This window comes from Delphinus delphis, chromosome 14 (assembly GCF_949987515.2).
Source record: "Delphinus delphis chromosome 14, mDelDel1.2, whole genome shotgun sequence".
Classification (NCBI taxonomy): Eukaryota; Metazoa; Chordata; class Mammalia; order Artiodactyla; family Delphinidae; genus Delphinus; species Delphinus delphis.
The window spans coordinates 37,909,372-37,927,750 of record NC_082696.1 but is presented as its reverse complement, the minus strand read 5'-3'; the positions used below and the strand labels follow the sequence as shown (position 1 = coordinate 37,927,750).

The window sequence follows — 18,379 nt, the reverse complement described above, 5'->3', positions numbered from 1 at the left end:
AAGGCAAAACCATTAAATGAAACTTGCCATTGTTCCCATCTCCCCGCTCTACCTTATCTCTGACTTCAGAACATCCCATCATGATACAGAACACCTGAGTATCAGCACCATGCCTCTCCTTTAGCAGATATATGCAAGATAGGACAGGAAGGCCTATTGGTCTCTTTGGTTGGCATTCTAGCAATGTGAAGATGTGTGAAAGACACTTCTTTATCTCGTAACATAGAAGAATTACTATGATAACCTTGGATATGTTCTCAGGCAGATCAATTTTAGGAAAGAATACAAATGTAATTTGATTCCTTTGATGCTATCCTCACTCGTTTATCCCTTGGAAAGTGTGGTGTTAACATGTCCATGATAGGTACCCTGGTGTGAAGAATGCTACTCAACAGGCTGATTCTAGGTAAACAAAGCACACCCACCCTACATAGCAAAGAATTGTTCCAGAATATATAAGTTACAATGGTATTGGTTTTCATAGTTATGTTTTAAGTAATTATACAATAAAAATGTAATATTTTACAATGATTCAGTGCCTTCAGCCTGCATCACGGAGTATTTGAAATAGAATTTAATATTTAAAAATTTTGACAAGCTGAAAAGTAAATATGCATGAAGAATGTAAAGACGCTAGGTACTACACTTAATACCCTAAAGCTATATTTATATATAACAACATAAGCCACAGAAGAACAGATTCAAAAATTTCAACCATATTAATAATCTGTTTAATAATCAACCAGGCAACCCTGAGATTATTTGACTGTACTGTTATTCCATACCAAATTAAAACTGCAAACTCCACCCATAAATAACAAGGTAGCTAAATTTTTATTTTGGTAAAAATAGCAATAACTGGACAAATGAAACCAACATTTTAAGCACATTTAAATAAAATGCTTCATATAGATACAGGACAGTCGAATAAACAATGTCACAGCCTGATAATTAGGTAATATAAAATGGCTAAATATCATTGAATGTGTCTGAATGGGAAAGAGTACTAATGAAGAGACTAATAAAGACTCATTTAGACAGGTGAAAATCAAATATTTTAAGAGGATATAATTCTAGATTATCAAAAAAAAACTAAAAAACTTCTTAAACCACAATTTTAAAATATAGAATTTATAAAATAATTCATCATCAGATAGAGATAAGCTCATGGAATCTCTTCCCTAATAATAACATTAAAAATATACTTTTAAAAGCAGAATATGTATTAGAAATGCTTTGTAAAATATCACATACTGATTTAAAATTCATTGTTTCTATGACTCTACAAAAGAAAAGGTTTTAAACAAAAAATAATTGTAATTAAATATATTTCTTTTATAACTAATGTTTATTACAGCCTCTGTACCCAAGGTAGGATGTATAAGATGTTGCTTTAAATGTCCACTTTCTCATGTAACTCTGTAAATAATAATATTAAGAAAATATATTCAGGTGATTTTAGTCAATTCTCCTTTTAGACATTAGTGTACATGGTTTTAAATATATATATCCTTTAGACTGCTTTAACTAATGATCATTACTGACATTTTTTAAAAGTATCTTAAACAACTATTTAATAGTTTTTCTGTTGATTTGGTAAAGCAATACAATAATTTAAAAACAGTAATTAAACAGTTTTGCGTGTATTTGCAATTTATGCTAATCATTTCATAAAACTTAATTTTAAAATAATCCCACCAGAAAATTCAAATAAAAAGCAATGAACAGATTCTATATTAAATACTAGATATTGATTTATGGAGAATATGATCTTATATGATATTCTTGTAGAATTTATTTTATAAATAAGAAAATATTTGTTTTTCACTCTTCCATATCCAAATGGAGTAAATATATATACAAGCTGTAATTTCCAGACCATCACTGGTAACTCATTAGCTTAAACTTTGACTATGTTCTGGGCAGTATCCATTGGAGATCAGCTATAAAAAGACTCTGCTTTTTACCTCAAGAAGTTTATAAACTAATCTAGATTCTCCATACCTGGATTTGATGACTTAAGAATGTCTTGAGTTCTTGGGTTCTCACCATGGATTTGTGAGTAGGGCAACCCATCCTTTCTGCTCTCAATAGCTTCATAAACACTTTCATTTCTGAATGGCGGTTCCACACTTGAGTTTCACTACTTTACCTTTTACTGGGCAAGTTACAGATACAAATTTTCCAGATTAACATACACTAAGTAGATTTTATCCCAAACGGTGAGGTTATCATCATCTGTCAGGCAAGGCCGAAGCTCCAAATTTGGATCCTATTGCTTGCTCACAGTAGGTCTAGGGAGACAGCAACAGAGGCCAGCAAGTTCTCCTCTGTAATAAATACTCCCAAGAGCTACTGCCCAACATGTGCAGCAATACTAACTGTATTAAGTCTGGCTTTTATGTTTCTATCTCATACCAAATATATACCTCAGGATGGTATCCTTTGCTCCCTATTATTCCTTCTAGACATAATTCCTACCCCTTCCTGTAAAAATCTCTGAGGCTTTTGCCCCACAGTTATAACCCCTTTTTCCCAGTCATATTGCTCCCATCTTTTGGATTTATGATCATTCCATTCAGTGACTGACGACATTGCTTATTCCTTCAAGGAATCCCTGTAAACCACAGCCAAGCACACCCAGATGACTCTGCTGCTTTGGGATGACACATAGTACATACTGACTGCATATGCCTGTGCCTTCAAGATTATTATCCTCCACACTATCTCAGCTCCCTGTCCAATGGATATCACCTAAAATTGAAAAATAATACTGATAATAACATAAGAAAAAGAATAAAAATTTAAAATCTATATATTTGGCCACAGTGAGAATAATAAAGATCATGGGCATCCTCATCTTCTGGGCTATTTAGAAAACTATAGAACTCACCCCTCATTCCTGCAATTCAAATTCACATTGATCAGTGTGTAGATTGATTTGCACATCTACTGAAGAAGATATTTATTAAATAATCCACTTAAAAATGATGGGATTAGCTTCATTGGAAAGAATCGAGTATTTCTTTTCTTAACTATAAATCTTAATCTAACCATTAAACAGAAACTCTACATTAAAAATAAATTGTCTGTAACAAAGTAAAATCTATTTAAGTTATGGTGAAAATCAACATTACCATAAAAGAAAAATACTTTTTTTCAAAGGTCAACACAACTAACCTTTTTTTTTCAAGGGAGGCTCCTCTATTTCTCCTAAACCAAGGCAAAAACAGTAAATTAGAAAAACTTTCAGCAGAGCATAATATTGCCTATTTTCCCATTTTCTTTCATTCATTTTTTAAAAACCATCTATTAGTTTTGATAATAGTAGTTCATATATTACTTTGCCTTCCAAATTCCAATTTTTAAGTATACACTTTGCCTATGTACATTTATTTGAGATAGTTTCACTTTTATGAGTTCAATAAAATTGTGGCAGTGATCCAAATTATACATTATAGTTCATATATCATGTTCATTTCAGTCCTCTATTGTTCATCTCGACCTCTCACAGGAGCCAAAGAATACAAATTCAGACAAAGTCAGAAAGGACTAAAATAATAAGAGCTTTCCTGGTAGTCAAGGCTGAATATGTAATTTCTGATGAGTAAGGCTGATCTTAAAAATGCCATCTAAAAAGCAGAATTACAACGCTTTGTTCTTTTCACATCCACTCAATAGCAGTTTACATGTGGTTTAAGTTTGTTATTTCCTTTTGATCATCAATACATTCTAGAGAGTAAATAGTTTAGTTGCATAATTGTTGTGACATTTAGAATGTGTCCCTCCATTCTACAGCTCCATTTGATTCAATTAATTAACTTTCATTGTGATTTTAGTAGGATTGCCTTCTCTATTTGACTGTAAATATGAATTATATGTATAACGTATTTATACGTATATTTAGTTTTCAAACTTGGGAAATAGCAGCAATTTTTTGTTCCTGAAGAAGCATATAAATGTGTTTCTATTGTGGTTCTGTAGGATCATATAATAAGTCCCTCTCTACAATAATGCTACTCTAATGCAGCATTTGACATCTTTGCCATAATGGCAGATAAGCTATAAGATGAAAGCCATATAGAGACCAATTTACTGAGTTTGGCAGCCTGTTGATAGGCTATTTGCACTCTGAAGTGTATTCATTTTGGTTTAGCCTGACCCAAGTGCTCATGTGTGCCTTAAACTTAAGCAAACTATTGTAATGCGTATCAATCATCGGTCCTAGCAGTTAGATATATTTCTATGCTCTTTGTACCTTTATCAGTGTCCTTGTCTCCATCATCATCTTCTTCATCACCCTCAGACGAGATGATGTCAGACAACAAAGAAAAGAAGCCATAGACCCAGTCCGTGGTTTCCTCCACAGCATCATGTACAAGTTTTAGAGGATCTGAGCCAATCTTGGAAATAGAGCTTGCTAAAAGTAATTAAAAACAAAGAGAAGTTTTGTAATCATTCCCAAAGAAACTAAGAAAAGCTGCTTTTCCTGATTTATTCTTTTAACACATTTGAGTTACTTCTAGTAACTTCAATGGATAGAATTAGGAAAAACTGAAGTCTGTAAATCTTCCCTTTCTTATATCCTAGGAGATATAAACTGTTTGTGAAATAAAAGATTAAATAATAAAAATGCAAGCAAGAAAACAGACACATTAGGGATTTCCAATATGTTGTTATTCTCATTCTAGTTACATGAAAGTTGCTCTGAAGGGTTAAGGGTAGCCTTTAAGATCTGATTGAAGAGGTGATATATCTAGAAATATGGTTTAAGTTGCACCTGATTTTTCATCAATCTGTAATTAAACTTTTAGATTTATGTTTTCCTTAATTTTAAAAACTAAGCTTTTCAGGGATTCTTCTCCCTTTGACATCTTAAGGGACTAGAATTATATCAACATATTATACTTTCTAAGGGTTAAGTATGCCAAAATTAGGTTTTTACTCTCATTGAGATAGGAAGTCATTGGAAGGTCTGAGCAGAGGAAAAAGTGATTTGATTTATGTAACATTTGCCATGTTGAAGATTGAAAGAATGCCTGGTTGGAAACAGGGAGATCAGTAAGAAGCCAAATGAAATAACCCATAATCCAAGGGAAAGAAGATGGTGATTTCTATATGGGTGGTACCAGTTTGTGTGGTGAGGTGTGATCAGATTCTGAGTGTATCTAAAAGATAGAATTAATGTATAGACTGACAGTATGGCTGTTGGATGTGAGAGAAAGAGAGGGGTGTGGAATAACTTCAAGGTTTTTGGTTTGAGAAACTGGAAGGATGAAAATACCATTTACTGAAATGGGGAGGACTGGAGAGAAACAGGGTTTATTGCCCAGAATATTTAAGTAGCTGAGTTTTAAACTTGTTAAACTTGAGTTGTCTATTGGAACTCTATGTGGAGATGTAGACATTTGTATAGCTCAATATGTTCTACAAAAATGAAGTTCTAGCTGAAGACGGAAACTTGGAAATTCAATAAAGAATAGAAAGCATTCAAAGCTATGACACTGAATGTGATCACTAAGGGAGTGGACCTAGGAACACACCAACATTTACAAGACAGTGAGATAAGTCAGAGAGATGAGGAAGAACCAGCAATGGCTTCTGAGGAGAGAAGAGAGACAGACAGAGACAAAGAGACACAGAGGGAGATTAACTGAGAGGCAGAAAAAAAGACAGTATAATGTACTAGATATCAAGTCAAGAAATTGTTTCTGTGAGGATAAAGTGAGCAGTTGGCAAATGTTGCTGATAGGTCAAGAAAGATGAAGACTGAGAACAGAGCTTTAGATTTAATGACGAAGATGTCACTGGTGACCTTCAAAGGGCAATTTCAGTGAAATACATTCAAGACTAAATGGGAAGAATTTAGAGGTAGTAAGTATATTTTACTGTAAAATGACAGAGATTGGGCAATAGTTGAAGGACTAGAATCATAGTGGGGTTTCCATTGCTTATGTTGTTCAAGTGGGAAGAACGTTCCATTTTTATGTTGATGGGTAAGATGCCATAGAGAGGGACAAATAATATTAGAGATAAGATTTCTGGGGAAATTTTTAATTTCAGAGGATTCACGACCCATCACAAGGATGCCAAGTTACAACTGGTCTCAGGGAAACCTACCTCCATGATTCAGTGACAACATAACTTTACTCTTTGGACCTTATTTCACTGCATTCTGGAGAGTGTCATGTGAGCAAGATACGGTAGTCTGAAAGGTGAGATTAAACCTTAGAGAAAGGAAATGAAGTGGAATTTTATAATTGCATTTGAGAATTTTAAAAGAATTATATGTAAGGAACTGGACTGGACTGGTACCATTAAAGGCATTTTTAGCACTAGTATATTTTATATCTAATGGAAGAATATTGCAAATGGGATTTTTATGATCTGAATAGATTGAGACCATTTCCCCATTCCTCTTCTTTCTAAGTGTTCACTGAGGAACCTAACAATAAAATCCAACAAAATAGATATCAGTTTAATTATCCTTATGCTTAAATGCACTATATATACACTTTGCAGACATGTATATTGCCTGGTTCTAAGATAGTCAAACCAGGTTATTTTCATGAAAAAAATATTTTGCTACCTTGAGACCAGCTTCTGATTTTCAGGCACATGGAAAACAACTTTAAAAACACATATAGATATGGATATAGATATATCTTTAAAAAGATAGTAGTCCTCAAGTTAATTCTTATTCCTTCTCTAAGACATCACATCCAAATTATAACAGTGGGGATAATATTATACAATGCAACTAAACCTTTTATAGATGTTTTCTTTTTTAATCGTACTTCTCTACCTTTCATGTTTCCATGAGTTAAATTACATACATTAAAACAAGGATCATCATAAAAATGGTAGTAGCTAACACTTTTAGGGTCTATATTACCTGCCAGGTACCATTCTAAGAACTTTATGTATACAAACTCACTTTTTCCTTTCAAAAACCCAATGAGGTAGACATCTCTATTTTAAATATAAGAAAACTGAGACAGAGGGAAGTTAAATAAAATACCTAAGGCTGCATAGCTAGTAAGTAACGGAGCCAGATTTTGCACCATCCAGGGTATGACTCAACTACTATGCAATACTGCAATCAAAAAGCAAACAAACAAACAAAACCATGAATTTGCAATTGGTTCTGTAGTAAGATGTTGAATGAGAGATTCTGGGAGGGCTTTTCTTGCTTTTAAAAGGGGGAACAAGGACTTTGCTGCATGAGAATATAAAGCCTGGAACTGCTATAGCAGCTTATAACCATGAGGACTGACTCACTGAGGAAGGCAAAGGCTAAAAATGAAAGAACTTGAGTCAAGTGCAACTCTCCTACCTAGCGCTGAACTATGCCATACTGAAGCCAGAGACAAAAGGAAAAATCAGTAACAATGCTTCTGTCTTTAGTTAAAATTTTGATATTTCGTTCATCCCAGATTTTTGCATTAGTTTTTTGGGGGTTTTTTTTGCGGTACGCGGGCCTCTCACTGTTGTGGCCTCTCCCGTTGTGGAGCACAGGCTCCGGATGCGCAGGCTCAGCGGCCATGGCTCACGGGCCCAGCCGCTCCGCAGCATGTGGGATCTTCCCAAACCAGGGCACGAACCCGTGTCCCCTGCATCGGCAGGCGGACTCTCAACCACTGCGCCACCTGGGAAGTCCTCATTTTGCTATGTTTAAATGCCTTCTTTTATAAATGAGTGAGTACCAGGATATTGCCATACTCAATAACAGATATTATATTTTAAAAGTATAAAAACTTAAAAAGTAGTTGTATGTAATCACCTGCCCTGAATTACATAAATGAGTTAACTTCAAAATCAAGCGTCTCTGCATAGATTTTCCTTCCACTAGATTTTTAACATAGACCATATACAGAAGTTGAAATTCCCTGTAACCTTTTATCCTTACCCTCAGTGAACACTCCTCAGAATATGGCAAAATAAAAAGCTGGATTCATAAAATTCCCATGGTACTTCTAATATTCATCACACTATGAAAGATTTTTACTTATGTCTGTGGTGTTGGGGCCTGAGGACAAAATAAGAGGTACTCAGGAAGAAAAAATGAGCGAAAAGTAAAGGAAGCAGTGGAATCTGGCGCCTGTGAGGGTTGAGAGAACACACTGGAAACTGCATCAGTCCTAAGACCTCCAAACCCTTCTCATGGAGTTAAATATGTACCTAGGCCAGGAGTGAAGAAGCCAAAGGAAGCTCTGGGAGGTGCTGGGGTCGCTTCAGGAGCAGCTGCTGTCCCATGCCAACAAGGTGAGTCAAGGGATCAGTGACAACCGGCGTGTGCAACTGCCCCTGGTCCCCTGCAATGACCTCCCTGGTCATGCTTGCCTCTGCCTCTCAAATCTCTCACACAATGATCCTTCTGGCTCACACAAACCCACAACCATGCAGGGGAGGGAATTCTAGAAAACATGGTTTTATCCTAGCCAAAATGACACAATACAAATCCATGACACCTAGCTTCAATAGTTACCATTTTACCAGTTTTATTTATATTTCTTCTCTCCCACATTTATCTTTTCTTTTTTCTAGTTTAGTAAATATTTTAAAGCAAATCCTAGATAACTAAATTCTTAATCTCAGATCCATAAATACTTCAACATGCATGTCTGTTCCATAATTTGTTTGATAGTTTCTTGTTTGAGGCACAAAAAAATGTCCAAAGTAAGTTTTGTATCTTTCTTTTGCCAAGTATGGAATCAGCCACTTCTTGGAGGAATCACAGTTCCTTTTATTGGGAAATGGTATTTTGAGACCAAAATTTGGTCAGCAGGGGTGCTCATTGAGTTGGATTTGGCCAAGAAATATGAAATTTCAGTCATGTGTTTACACTGACATTTCCAAGTAAAATCTGGAATTTTCACACACCATTTTTGCTATTAAACTCACATTTCTTCTCTTCTGTTGAAAATCTGATTTCTTAATGATATCAACTTAATTAATTACTTCATTTTTTCCTACAGTATACCAATAACAATTTCAAATAAAATGACGGCAATACTACTAATAACAATAAAAACAGTGAATAGAGTTTTAGATCTCTTTTCATTTCTTTTCCTCATTGAACTATATCATACTAAGGACAGAGAGTCAGAATTGTATGTTTTAAAGTTATTTAAAGTAATTATTTTCTCTGGTTATGCAAATAACTTGATATAGATTTAGGTTCATTTGCTTCAGTGCGTTTTCAAATTTTAGTGATTAATTTTAATTATTTAAAATTTTTTAAATTATAAAATGACATTTACAAGTTCCCTAAGTCAAAACCATTTAAGAGCACATATTAAGAAAAGTTTTGTTGCCATCCTAATCCCTTGCTATACTGTCCTCTTCTTTTGACAGCTACCTAATTTTGTTAATTTTGGCTTATACTTTCATTATTTCATATATTTATTTCATATACATATTTATATTTAAAGGAAGACATCTAAAATTTTAAATAGGGGAATAATAAAATGAGATTTGCCATTTACAGTAATCTGGCCACAGAATGAGAAAAGAGGAAGAGGCAAGATTAGAGGCAAAGAGTAAATATATGGCTAGTGTAACAATTTTGGGGAAACCAAGGCAAGAGTTCTAGAGACAAGGTACAGAGTATAGAACAGAATCAACAGATGTTTGGAAAGTAGAATGAGTTCTTTTTGCTCACTGAACGTTCATGCGTAGTGGGGAAAGAGAAAAGTATGTGAGGAGTCCCCCTTTTCTGACTTAAGAAACTGGTTTTGTAATCTAGGAGGCTGACCTGGAAAGAAATATTGGGCTGGCCAAAAAGTTCGTTCGGGTTTTTGTACCATTGTATGGAAAAACCCGAATGAACTTTTTGGCCAACCCAATATAACCAGCTCAGTTAGGAATTTTGAGTTTGATGTTCCAAATGAATGTCAACGCAATTAGAAAAATGGAGAGAGATTAGGGTTAAAGATATGGACTGGGAAGTCATTATGTGTGAAAGTCAGTTATAAGCAAACTTCTGGGTGAGTAGGTCAATTAAGGGGAAAATAAAAATGCTGATGAGCTGATTTTTTTTCAAAATACAATAGCTTACTGACTCCCATGGTGGGAAAAATGCATTTTCCTAAAACTTATCTTGCATGCTTTTATTGTTTTGAACCGTGTCACTGTTTTTGGCCTCTGCTTCTGACTATCTGGCCATTTTAGAGAAGGGTTGATCCTGTTATTAGATTAAGAGACAGATATTAAAGATAAGCAGGCTAAGTATGATGGCAGCTTACTCATCACTTGTATGGGCAACACAAAGTCATCGCAGCTAAAGCAATGGAACAAGGTGATATTGTCTAAGAGGGGCAAGAAGCTCATGGTGTCAAAGAAGAGTTATAAAAGTCATAAGAGGACACGGTTTTAATAAGCAAGTGCTGGTCAACAGTTCTAGTGCTGAAAAGTTTAACCAAGACGAAGATGTTAAGCATGCAAGTTGTTCTTTTGTTCATTTGTTTGATTTTCTTCATTAAGAAGTCAAGTGTGTATTTGAGACACTTCAGCAGAGTGATAGAATAGTGTCAGATTGTCTCTTTGAGGGGCTTGGCTAGAGGGATAGAAACAAAAAGGTTTGTAGCTAAATAAGAGATATAGGGAGGTGAGGGAAATTTGCTGGTTTTTCCAAGTTAGAAAACACATAAACATGTAGAAAGGAAGGAGGGAATAGAGGGGAGATTGTGAAGATACAGGAAGGAGCCACATCGAAAGCATACCTTCATGAGGCCCTTTCCTCTCATACACACCCAGACACACATATTTCTTTTTTTTTTTCGGTACGCGGGCCTCTCACTGTTGTGGCCTCTCCCGTTGCGGAGCACAGGCTCCGGACGCACAGGCTCAGCGGCCATGGCTCATGGGTCCAGCCGCTCCGCGGCACGTGGGATCCTCCCGGACCGGGGCACGAACCCGTTTCCCTGCATCGGCAGGCGGACTCTCAACCACTGCGCCACCAGGGAAGCCCCCACATATTTCTTTAAGAGTGATAAGCCCTTTTATAAAACAAGATCTTCCTGAAGCAATAACTTGTACTTCTCTGTTAAATTAATTAAACAAGGAGGCCATTAGACTGAGGTGGCTCTAATACCTTAGCAGCCTTTGACAGCAAACAAAACCTAAGCCTTTAAGCGTCTCAAGGTTAAGAAATCAAACCTAGGACAACAAGTCACAAAGAGCCAGCTAGCCTTTCCCAAATAAGGCAAACACTTAAGCTGTAGCCAATCAAATGATTTCCTTGCTTTGCTTCCGCCTCTTCTCTGTAAAAGTTTTTCCTGAACTCCTGTCAGCAGAGTGCTCCCTAAGCATTTTGGGTTTGGTGCTGCCTGATACAAATCAATTTTTGCTTATATTCTTAAAATTCTGGATATGCCTCAGTTTATCTTTTAATATCCCAGATAAACACAGATTCCCAAAACATTGTCATTTTCTCTTTCTCTCCCTTTCTCTCTCCATCTCTCTTATCTTCTTCCCCTCTCTCTCCTACCTCTGATCTCCGAATACTGCCCATATTAGATTGCAATGATCAGGCTTCTCCATCCTTTAGTGAGAATCATACAAAAAATAAAATAAAATGAAGGGTGAACACAAAGCTCTTGAAATGCATCAGATTCTAAAAGATAAAACCCATTTGAATTACAATTTTGAAAAAAATAAAATCCTTGCAGATGTTAGATATTTAGATGAATTTAAAGAAAAGAAAAACTAGGATCCTGATTTAAAAGCAGTTTTGGTGAGCTAATTGTTTTATTGACTGCACAAGGAAATGACTGTCAGTTTTCTAATCTACATTTGAATAGTCATAGTGTAGCTCCAATCCTTGCCATTCAACATCTGAGGCATGAGCATTTTCCTTCTGATTTTTAACATTTTCTCAATTGAAATTTTCCCATACTCATCTTTACTATTAACTAACTTCAGTATTTTAGAAATGTGCACTTGTGTGGAACCCTAATGAAATTAAACACAAGCATCTTTAGTTTTAATTGTGTGACTATTTCAATATTTAAAAGTTTCAAAATATGTTTCTAAGTTGTCCTTTGCTGTTCCTCAACTGCTACTTTTTGAGGCAATAAGAAGCATTAATGCAAATAGATGTACATTTCACCTCTCTTTCTCAATATGACCCCAATCAACCAATTTTTTGCTGGCAAAACTGTGTTGCAGGTGTTTAAGCCTGGAATATTTCCAGCTAGCTGGAGCTAGACCCATGTCAAATAAAGGGCATTTTACATTCTGAAACAAAAATCACAAACAACTTTTGGCTTCTTTTATTCATGTCAAGCATCTGTATAAAAATGGAAGAGTCTTACTATAATCTTATTAATAATCATGGTGTGGATGTTATACTAATTGAAAAATTAACTTTCCTTCCTCCTCTTAAAAATGTATATCTTAAGTATAAATACAATCCCAGTGTTACATGTATTAACAAGGAACGAGAAAGCAAGTTTTCTGTAGATTTATAGATTTCTATAGATTTGTTTCCAAGCTAATAGGATTAATTTCCTGGTAGCACAAGAACAGTCAAAATATCATAGTACTCCAGTTAGATGACTTACTTGGATCATTATGTTATCAATTTAGCAGACCAGTGAAAAAGAAAGATATTAGATTTGGGATTCATACAGCAGTTAGCATATCCTGACTACGTACTGAATAAACGTGTATTTCATCAAGTCAAGGATGGGTTTTGGAAACTCTTGACTATATTATATATTCTCTTTAGTTATTCTATTGCTCAGTGTTAGCCAAAAAATAATTTTTTAAAAATAAATTTATTTATTTTTTATTTTTGGCTGTGTTGGGTCTTCGTTGCTGTGCACGCGCTCTCTCTAGTTGCGGAGAGCAGGGGCTAATCTTCATTGTGGTGTGAGGGCTTCTCATTGCAGTGGTTTCTCTTGTTGCAGAGCATGGGCTCCAGGCACAGGCTTCAGTAGTTATGGCACGTGGGCTCAGTAGTTGTGGCGCATGGGCTTAGTTGCTCCGGGGCATATGGGATCTTCCTGGACCAGGGGTCGAACCCTTGTGCCCTGCATTGGCAGGCGGATTCTTAACCCCTGTGCCACCAGGGAAGTCCTCAAAGAAATAATTTTAAAGTTTTTTTAACCACGTTAAAATGGAGCATGTAGGGCCATGAATTATGTTCTTACTATATCATATAAAAATAATAAGCCATTTCAGAATGGCTAGAACATTCCCTCAATGTGAAAATAAAATAGAATACTTTAATCATTGGATTACTATTGTGTAATTGGTAGAATCTATGTATATTCAAATGATATTTAAAATTGGAAATCATGTAGTCAATTCATCTTTTTGAAATATGACTATTCATCTTTCTGAAACATTGAATAAGCTTAAAGTCATGAAGAATAAATTAAAATAATACTAACTACAATTTATCTAACAATTTATATGTGCCATTCAAAATTCCAAACGTTTTGTATATATTAACTCATTCAATGCTCACAGAACCATATGAAACAGATACTCTTATTGCCTACAGAGAATGAAACTGAGGCACAGGGAAGTCATGTTCCCAAGGTTACACAGCTACTAATTGGAGTCAGGACTTCAACCCAGTACTTCAGCCCCCAGAGCCTGCATTCAACTAATTCACTTGGGTCTTGAAGTCCACGTGTTCTTTTATTATTACTGTTGTGTAGTTTTGCTTGTTTGCTTGCTATATATGCTTAGCAAATAACTCCTGTTAAGCTCACACAAATTTTACTAAACAATGTGTGCCAGGCAATAAGCAGGTTAACAGGAATATTAAGATAAATGAGACAATCCTACCTTTGAGACGCTTAAGGTTCAATCAGAGAAATAGAGGTTTAAAAAGTAAATCTTAACACTATCAAAATCATCATAAACTATAAAGAACAACTGCTCATTACTTAGCATTCAGAGTGTAAAAAACACTACCACCTTTTCCTTTATTTATTTACTTATTTATTCATTCTTTCATCTCAACATTCATTCAAATGTTTATTGAGCTCACAGTGCTAAACACTTCTAAGCACTAGAAAAATCAAGCAAATAAAATAGACAGTCATTTTCTTTGCAAACCTAACAGATCAATAGAGAAGAAAGATATTAAATAAGTAACTACACACAATCAAATGTATGTAACTTGTAATAAGTGCTGTGTGTAAAGAGTAAATGATATAATGGGGAATTAGGATAGAGTGACTTGATTTACACTGAAAGTTCAGGAAAGGTTTCTCTAAGGAAGTGAATCCAAACACAGCACTAAAAGATGTTTAATAGCTGGACCATCAAAAAGCGGGGTATTAACGTACGGTATGATTTATAATTGTATCCATCTAGATACATGTATAAATATAAAGTCTCCTTTGCTAAGGTTCAAATGAGTGGTATAGAGCATTGGTATCAAAGTTGGATTTCTTGACCTTGAAATCTGCCACCAGCAAAAACCTGGAGCCCAACATCGAATTACCAACTTTTTATTTTGTAAGAAAATGTCATTTAAAAACTGTAACAGAAGAAATATCTGTCATTATCATCATTTCAAAAGAGAATTTTACGACCAAAAACGTAGGAACAATAGAATTAAGGACACATCTTTAAAGTGGATATATTTTTCTTTATCTTTTTCTTCATTTCATGAAGAATCAACAAACTCTGATTAGGATCTGGGAACCATTGGACTATAAAAACTTCTCTTTCCTTGAGGTGTTTATAAGCAGATTGGAATTAGGTAATGAAATGCATCCTTATAGATGTAGTGACCAAGAAGACCAAATAGGCCTGGGACATTGAACAGAAAATGTAGGATTTGAGATAAGACTTGAATCAGAATAAGAAGCACAAAAATATCAGCTATTCTTGAAAACTCAGTACACATGAGAACTGATAAAGTCTAAAATGTTGCATTTAGTGTCCCAGTTTTCCAAGTCTCCTAAAATGTAATAACATATTCACACATATGCAGTCACACAGGCATTTCTATATACACACACACACACAGACACATATACATATATATATATAACATTAAATGTTAAATTTAAACATTCTGATTGACTTTGGGTCTTCCCTGAATCACTTTGCTCCTCTAAACTCATAGCCTGACAAACAGTACACCTGTTTTACTGGGCTAAGTGCCAGGGGAAAAAAAATATCAGGGAAATTAATTTTTAAGAGCAGTAGATAAATGGCACACCTCATTAGAAAGTCTATTTAAAAGGCACATCAGGAGATGTCTGCAAGACTTTCATAAGAAATTGATGCTTCCGACCATCATATTCTTGCTGCTCTCTTCTCAGATTACTGATCTTACTTCCTGGTAATAAGACTCAAATTCAAGTTGCATTTAATGAGTGCCTCCTATGTGCCAGGCAGGTATGTTTTACATAGATTATCTTATCTAATTCTTCCAAAATTGTTTTGAAATAAGTATATTTTGCGGAATGCCTGCAAGAATTACTAAACGTGCTTTGAGACCCCCTGGTACAGCCATATAATGATCTTCCCTTCTTATGGATGAAGATGCTAATAAATTATGACCCTTGTTTCTAGGTAAGAAAAGCCACAAATTACTACAATTTATTCACGTACATTCTGACCTAGAGGAAAATCATTAACACGCACCAATAACTAAGTTTGTAGTCATTTCTTTAGAAATCCTACTTGCTCGCATTTATTGTTTAGAGAGAAAGTTGTCTCTTTGTAAATAAGGCAAAGAAGTCTGTAAGGAATGTCAACAAAAGATCACGAATTCTGACCCTGAAAGAATCATTAAACTATCACAGCACCCCACCGTTTTCTGGAAGGACTTCCTGGCTGAGTCTACAGAAGCTTGGGGGCGATGCCTCTAGCAGCCTTTGTGACCGCCTAGGCTCAGTTATTAAGGAATGAACATTACTCTGCCCCTCCACCCCAACTTGGGGTTTCGGAAGACATAGTATCCAGGTGATCAGACACCTTGGTTTTTGCCTACTGTCCTGAGGTAAATATTCATAGCTTTCCATTTCACACTCACAAGTGTCCTGTTTTGGATGATAAATTATATAGTCATCCTATGGGGTGGTTTTGTGTGCTGTCAAGTCACTAAACTTGAATTACATTTCCCAGAATTCCCTTACATGAATGTTCCAGGTAACAGTTGGGTACAAGAGAAATTTGCACAAGCTTTGGAAGGCAAAATAGAAGTAATAGCCATTGTTTACTCTCTGAAGGTTGATATAGGGCAGGTGCTGTCACCTCTCATGCACATTATGGCAGGTATGCTGGCTGGTCTTGACGTGTGACAGCAGCAGGCTGCATCTCTTCCAGTTCCCACTGACTGGCCCTCCTCCTTTAGCATCTCCTTCAGCAGGTGGAGGGCACCAGCTTATATTGCAGCTCGCCCACGTCATCGTAATTTGAGGTGGTGAGAGTCAAATGAGGGTTCCAGGTTGTCCTTTGTCTCCCCTATTCTTTTTCCATCTGCCTTTTTCAGTGATGGGGTTCAGGACATGCTACCCCAAAATGTGGCACCTTAGCATATTGAATATTTTCAGCTGAAGGAATGGAAGAAATAGCATGTGCAAGAAGAACCTTCTGACCCTCCCCTAAAGCAGGTCATAAAGCCCTCCTGTGACAGAGGCCCTCCCTACACCCAGAGGAAAGGAATGTCCTTATCCTCAAATGCACAGAGGAATCTGAATGAACAGGACTTACTGTGTCCCCCAATCTGCTACACTTAGCTCAGACCCTTTTTCGTCGTGTCACATTTTTTCACCGCTTTCCACTTATCACCAAACCTAGCATAAAAATGCTCAGGTTTAACTGCCTCTTAAGGGCTTCACTTCCTTATGAAGAAAGGCTCCTATGTCCCATAAAACTTATATTAAATAAACATGAGCTCTTTTCTCTCATTAATTTGTCTTTTGTTAGAGGGGCCCCAGCCTAGAATTTAGAAGGGGAGAGGAAAAAGATATTTTTTCTCCTCTACACTATCTTCCACTCTGCTGACTTCTGACCCTGTACCAGATAAACTGCAACAGCCTCACCTAGACTGCTTAATCAGCTCCCATGAATGCATAAGCCATACAAAATAAATTCCCTATTTTACATCACTTACAGTGACTCTACTCTCATCAAAGTCTGACAGATAGACCATAGCATTGTTCGAATAGTATTTTAACATTATGTTTAGTAAGAAATGAAGGGTAGGTGGAATCTCTTTCCTAGTATCTGATTTTTGTGTCCTAAAATTTGTCTTATTTGAAAAGATGAAGTAAAGTCACAAATTTTGCAGACCAGAAACCAAGCTGCCATCCCCATTTTACAGACAAGAAAATATAATTTCTTAGTCATGCTAATTTGTAGGTTATAGAGATATCAGTGAATCCAAGTCTTCTGAAATAAGCATATGAGTGAACCCAAGTCTTTTGAAATAAGCCAATTCTATTAGTGCTTCACAAGTAGATTGTATACAGATCAACCAGATCAAATTCAGAAAATAGGGAATTGTGAAGATTGGCTAGAGGAGAATCATTCTTCTCAATCCCATATAGTACTTGCTTATGAAAATAGGTTTTCATTTCTATGTAAACATTTTTTAATATCTTGGAAGCATTCACCTACTTTTCTCAAGTGTCAGAGCCCAAGGACAGGTGCTCTCTCTGGCTTTCAGAGCGACTATTTCTAGTATGTTTTCTTGTACCACCAACCTTGTTTTTTAAACATTAACAATACATTTTTCGAAGACTACTATGTGGTACAAAAGGCTCATCATGGTAATAATATTAATCCCTGGTAAATGTTTGAAATGTATCAGTTAAAAATAGCATTAGAAACACAAGAGGATCATTTACATTTTGAAACTCTTAATGAAGCAAATGGTATTTTTTCTGTGAAAAAAACATTAAAAAGGCAAGTTAAAACTTAATAAATGGAGAAAAGAAATCAGAATTTTAATACAAGTGGATGTATCCCATTCAACCAGTGGTTAATACAGGTTTTATGCTATAATTATATAATGTCCTTGAATTTATTATACTCTTTTGGTTCTAGAAGTTGATCATTCAAATTTTAATTTGAATTTCTTATTTGAAGAATTAATATATATGTCTGGAAGAATTTTAGCTTTGAGACTTTTTAAAATTTCAAATCCATTGGAGAATATTTGTCTTCTGAAATATGGCTTCAGGTTGCCAGCCATCCCAACACACCATCTTTCTCTTTGCACCTGTTGTAATTACAATCTTTCTTTGTCAATTAGAGTACTGAATGGTACTTCCTTAGATCTAAGTATTTATCTTAAGATACATAACTTGGCAATATAACTTTCTGAGAGTAAAATATGTGGTAGCCAGCCATCACAGTGGCCCCCAGTGATTCTTGCCTGTGGGCATTCCTACCA

General features: G+C 35.6%; 1 protein-coding gene across 1 annotated transcript in view; it reads right to left on the bottom strand.

Annotated features, from left to right (window-relative positions):
- Positions 1-18,379, bottom strand: part of TRDN (triadin) — a 380,477-nt gene that overhangs the window by 287,598 nt on the left and 74,500 nt on the right. The window contains exons 3-4 of the mRNA XM_069541367.1: positions 4,259-4,420; positions 3,181-3,213 (exon numbers count right to left, since the gene is read on the bottom strand). Coding sequence (XP_069397468.1) covers positions 3,181-3,213; positions 4,259-4,420 — 195 coding nt within the window. The remainder of the gene's footprint in view (positions 1-3,180; positions 3,214-4,258; positions 4,421-18,379) is intronic.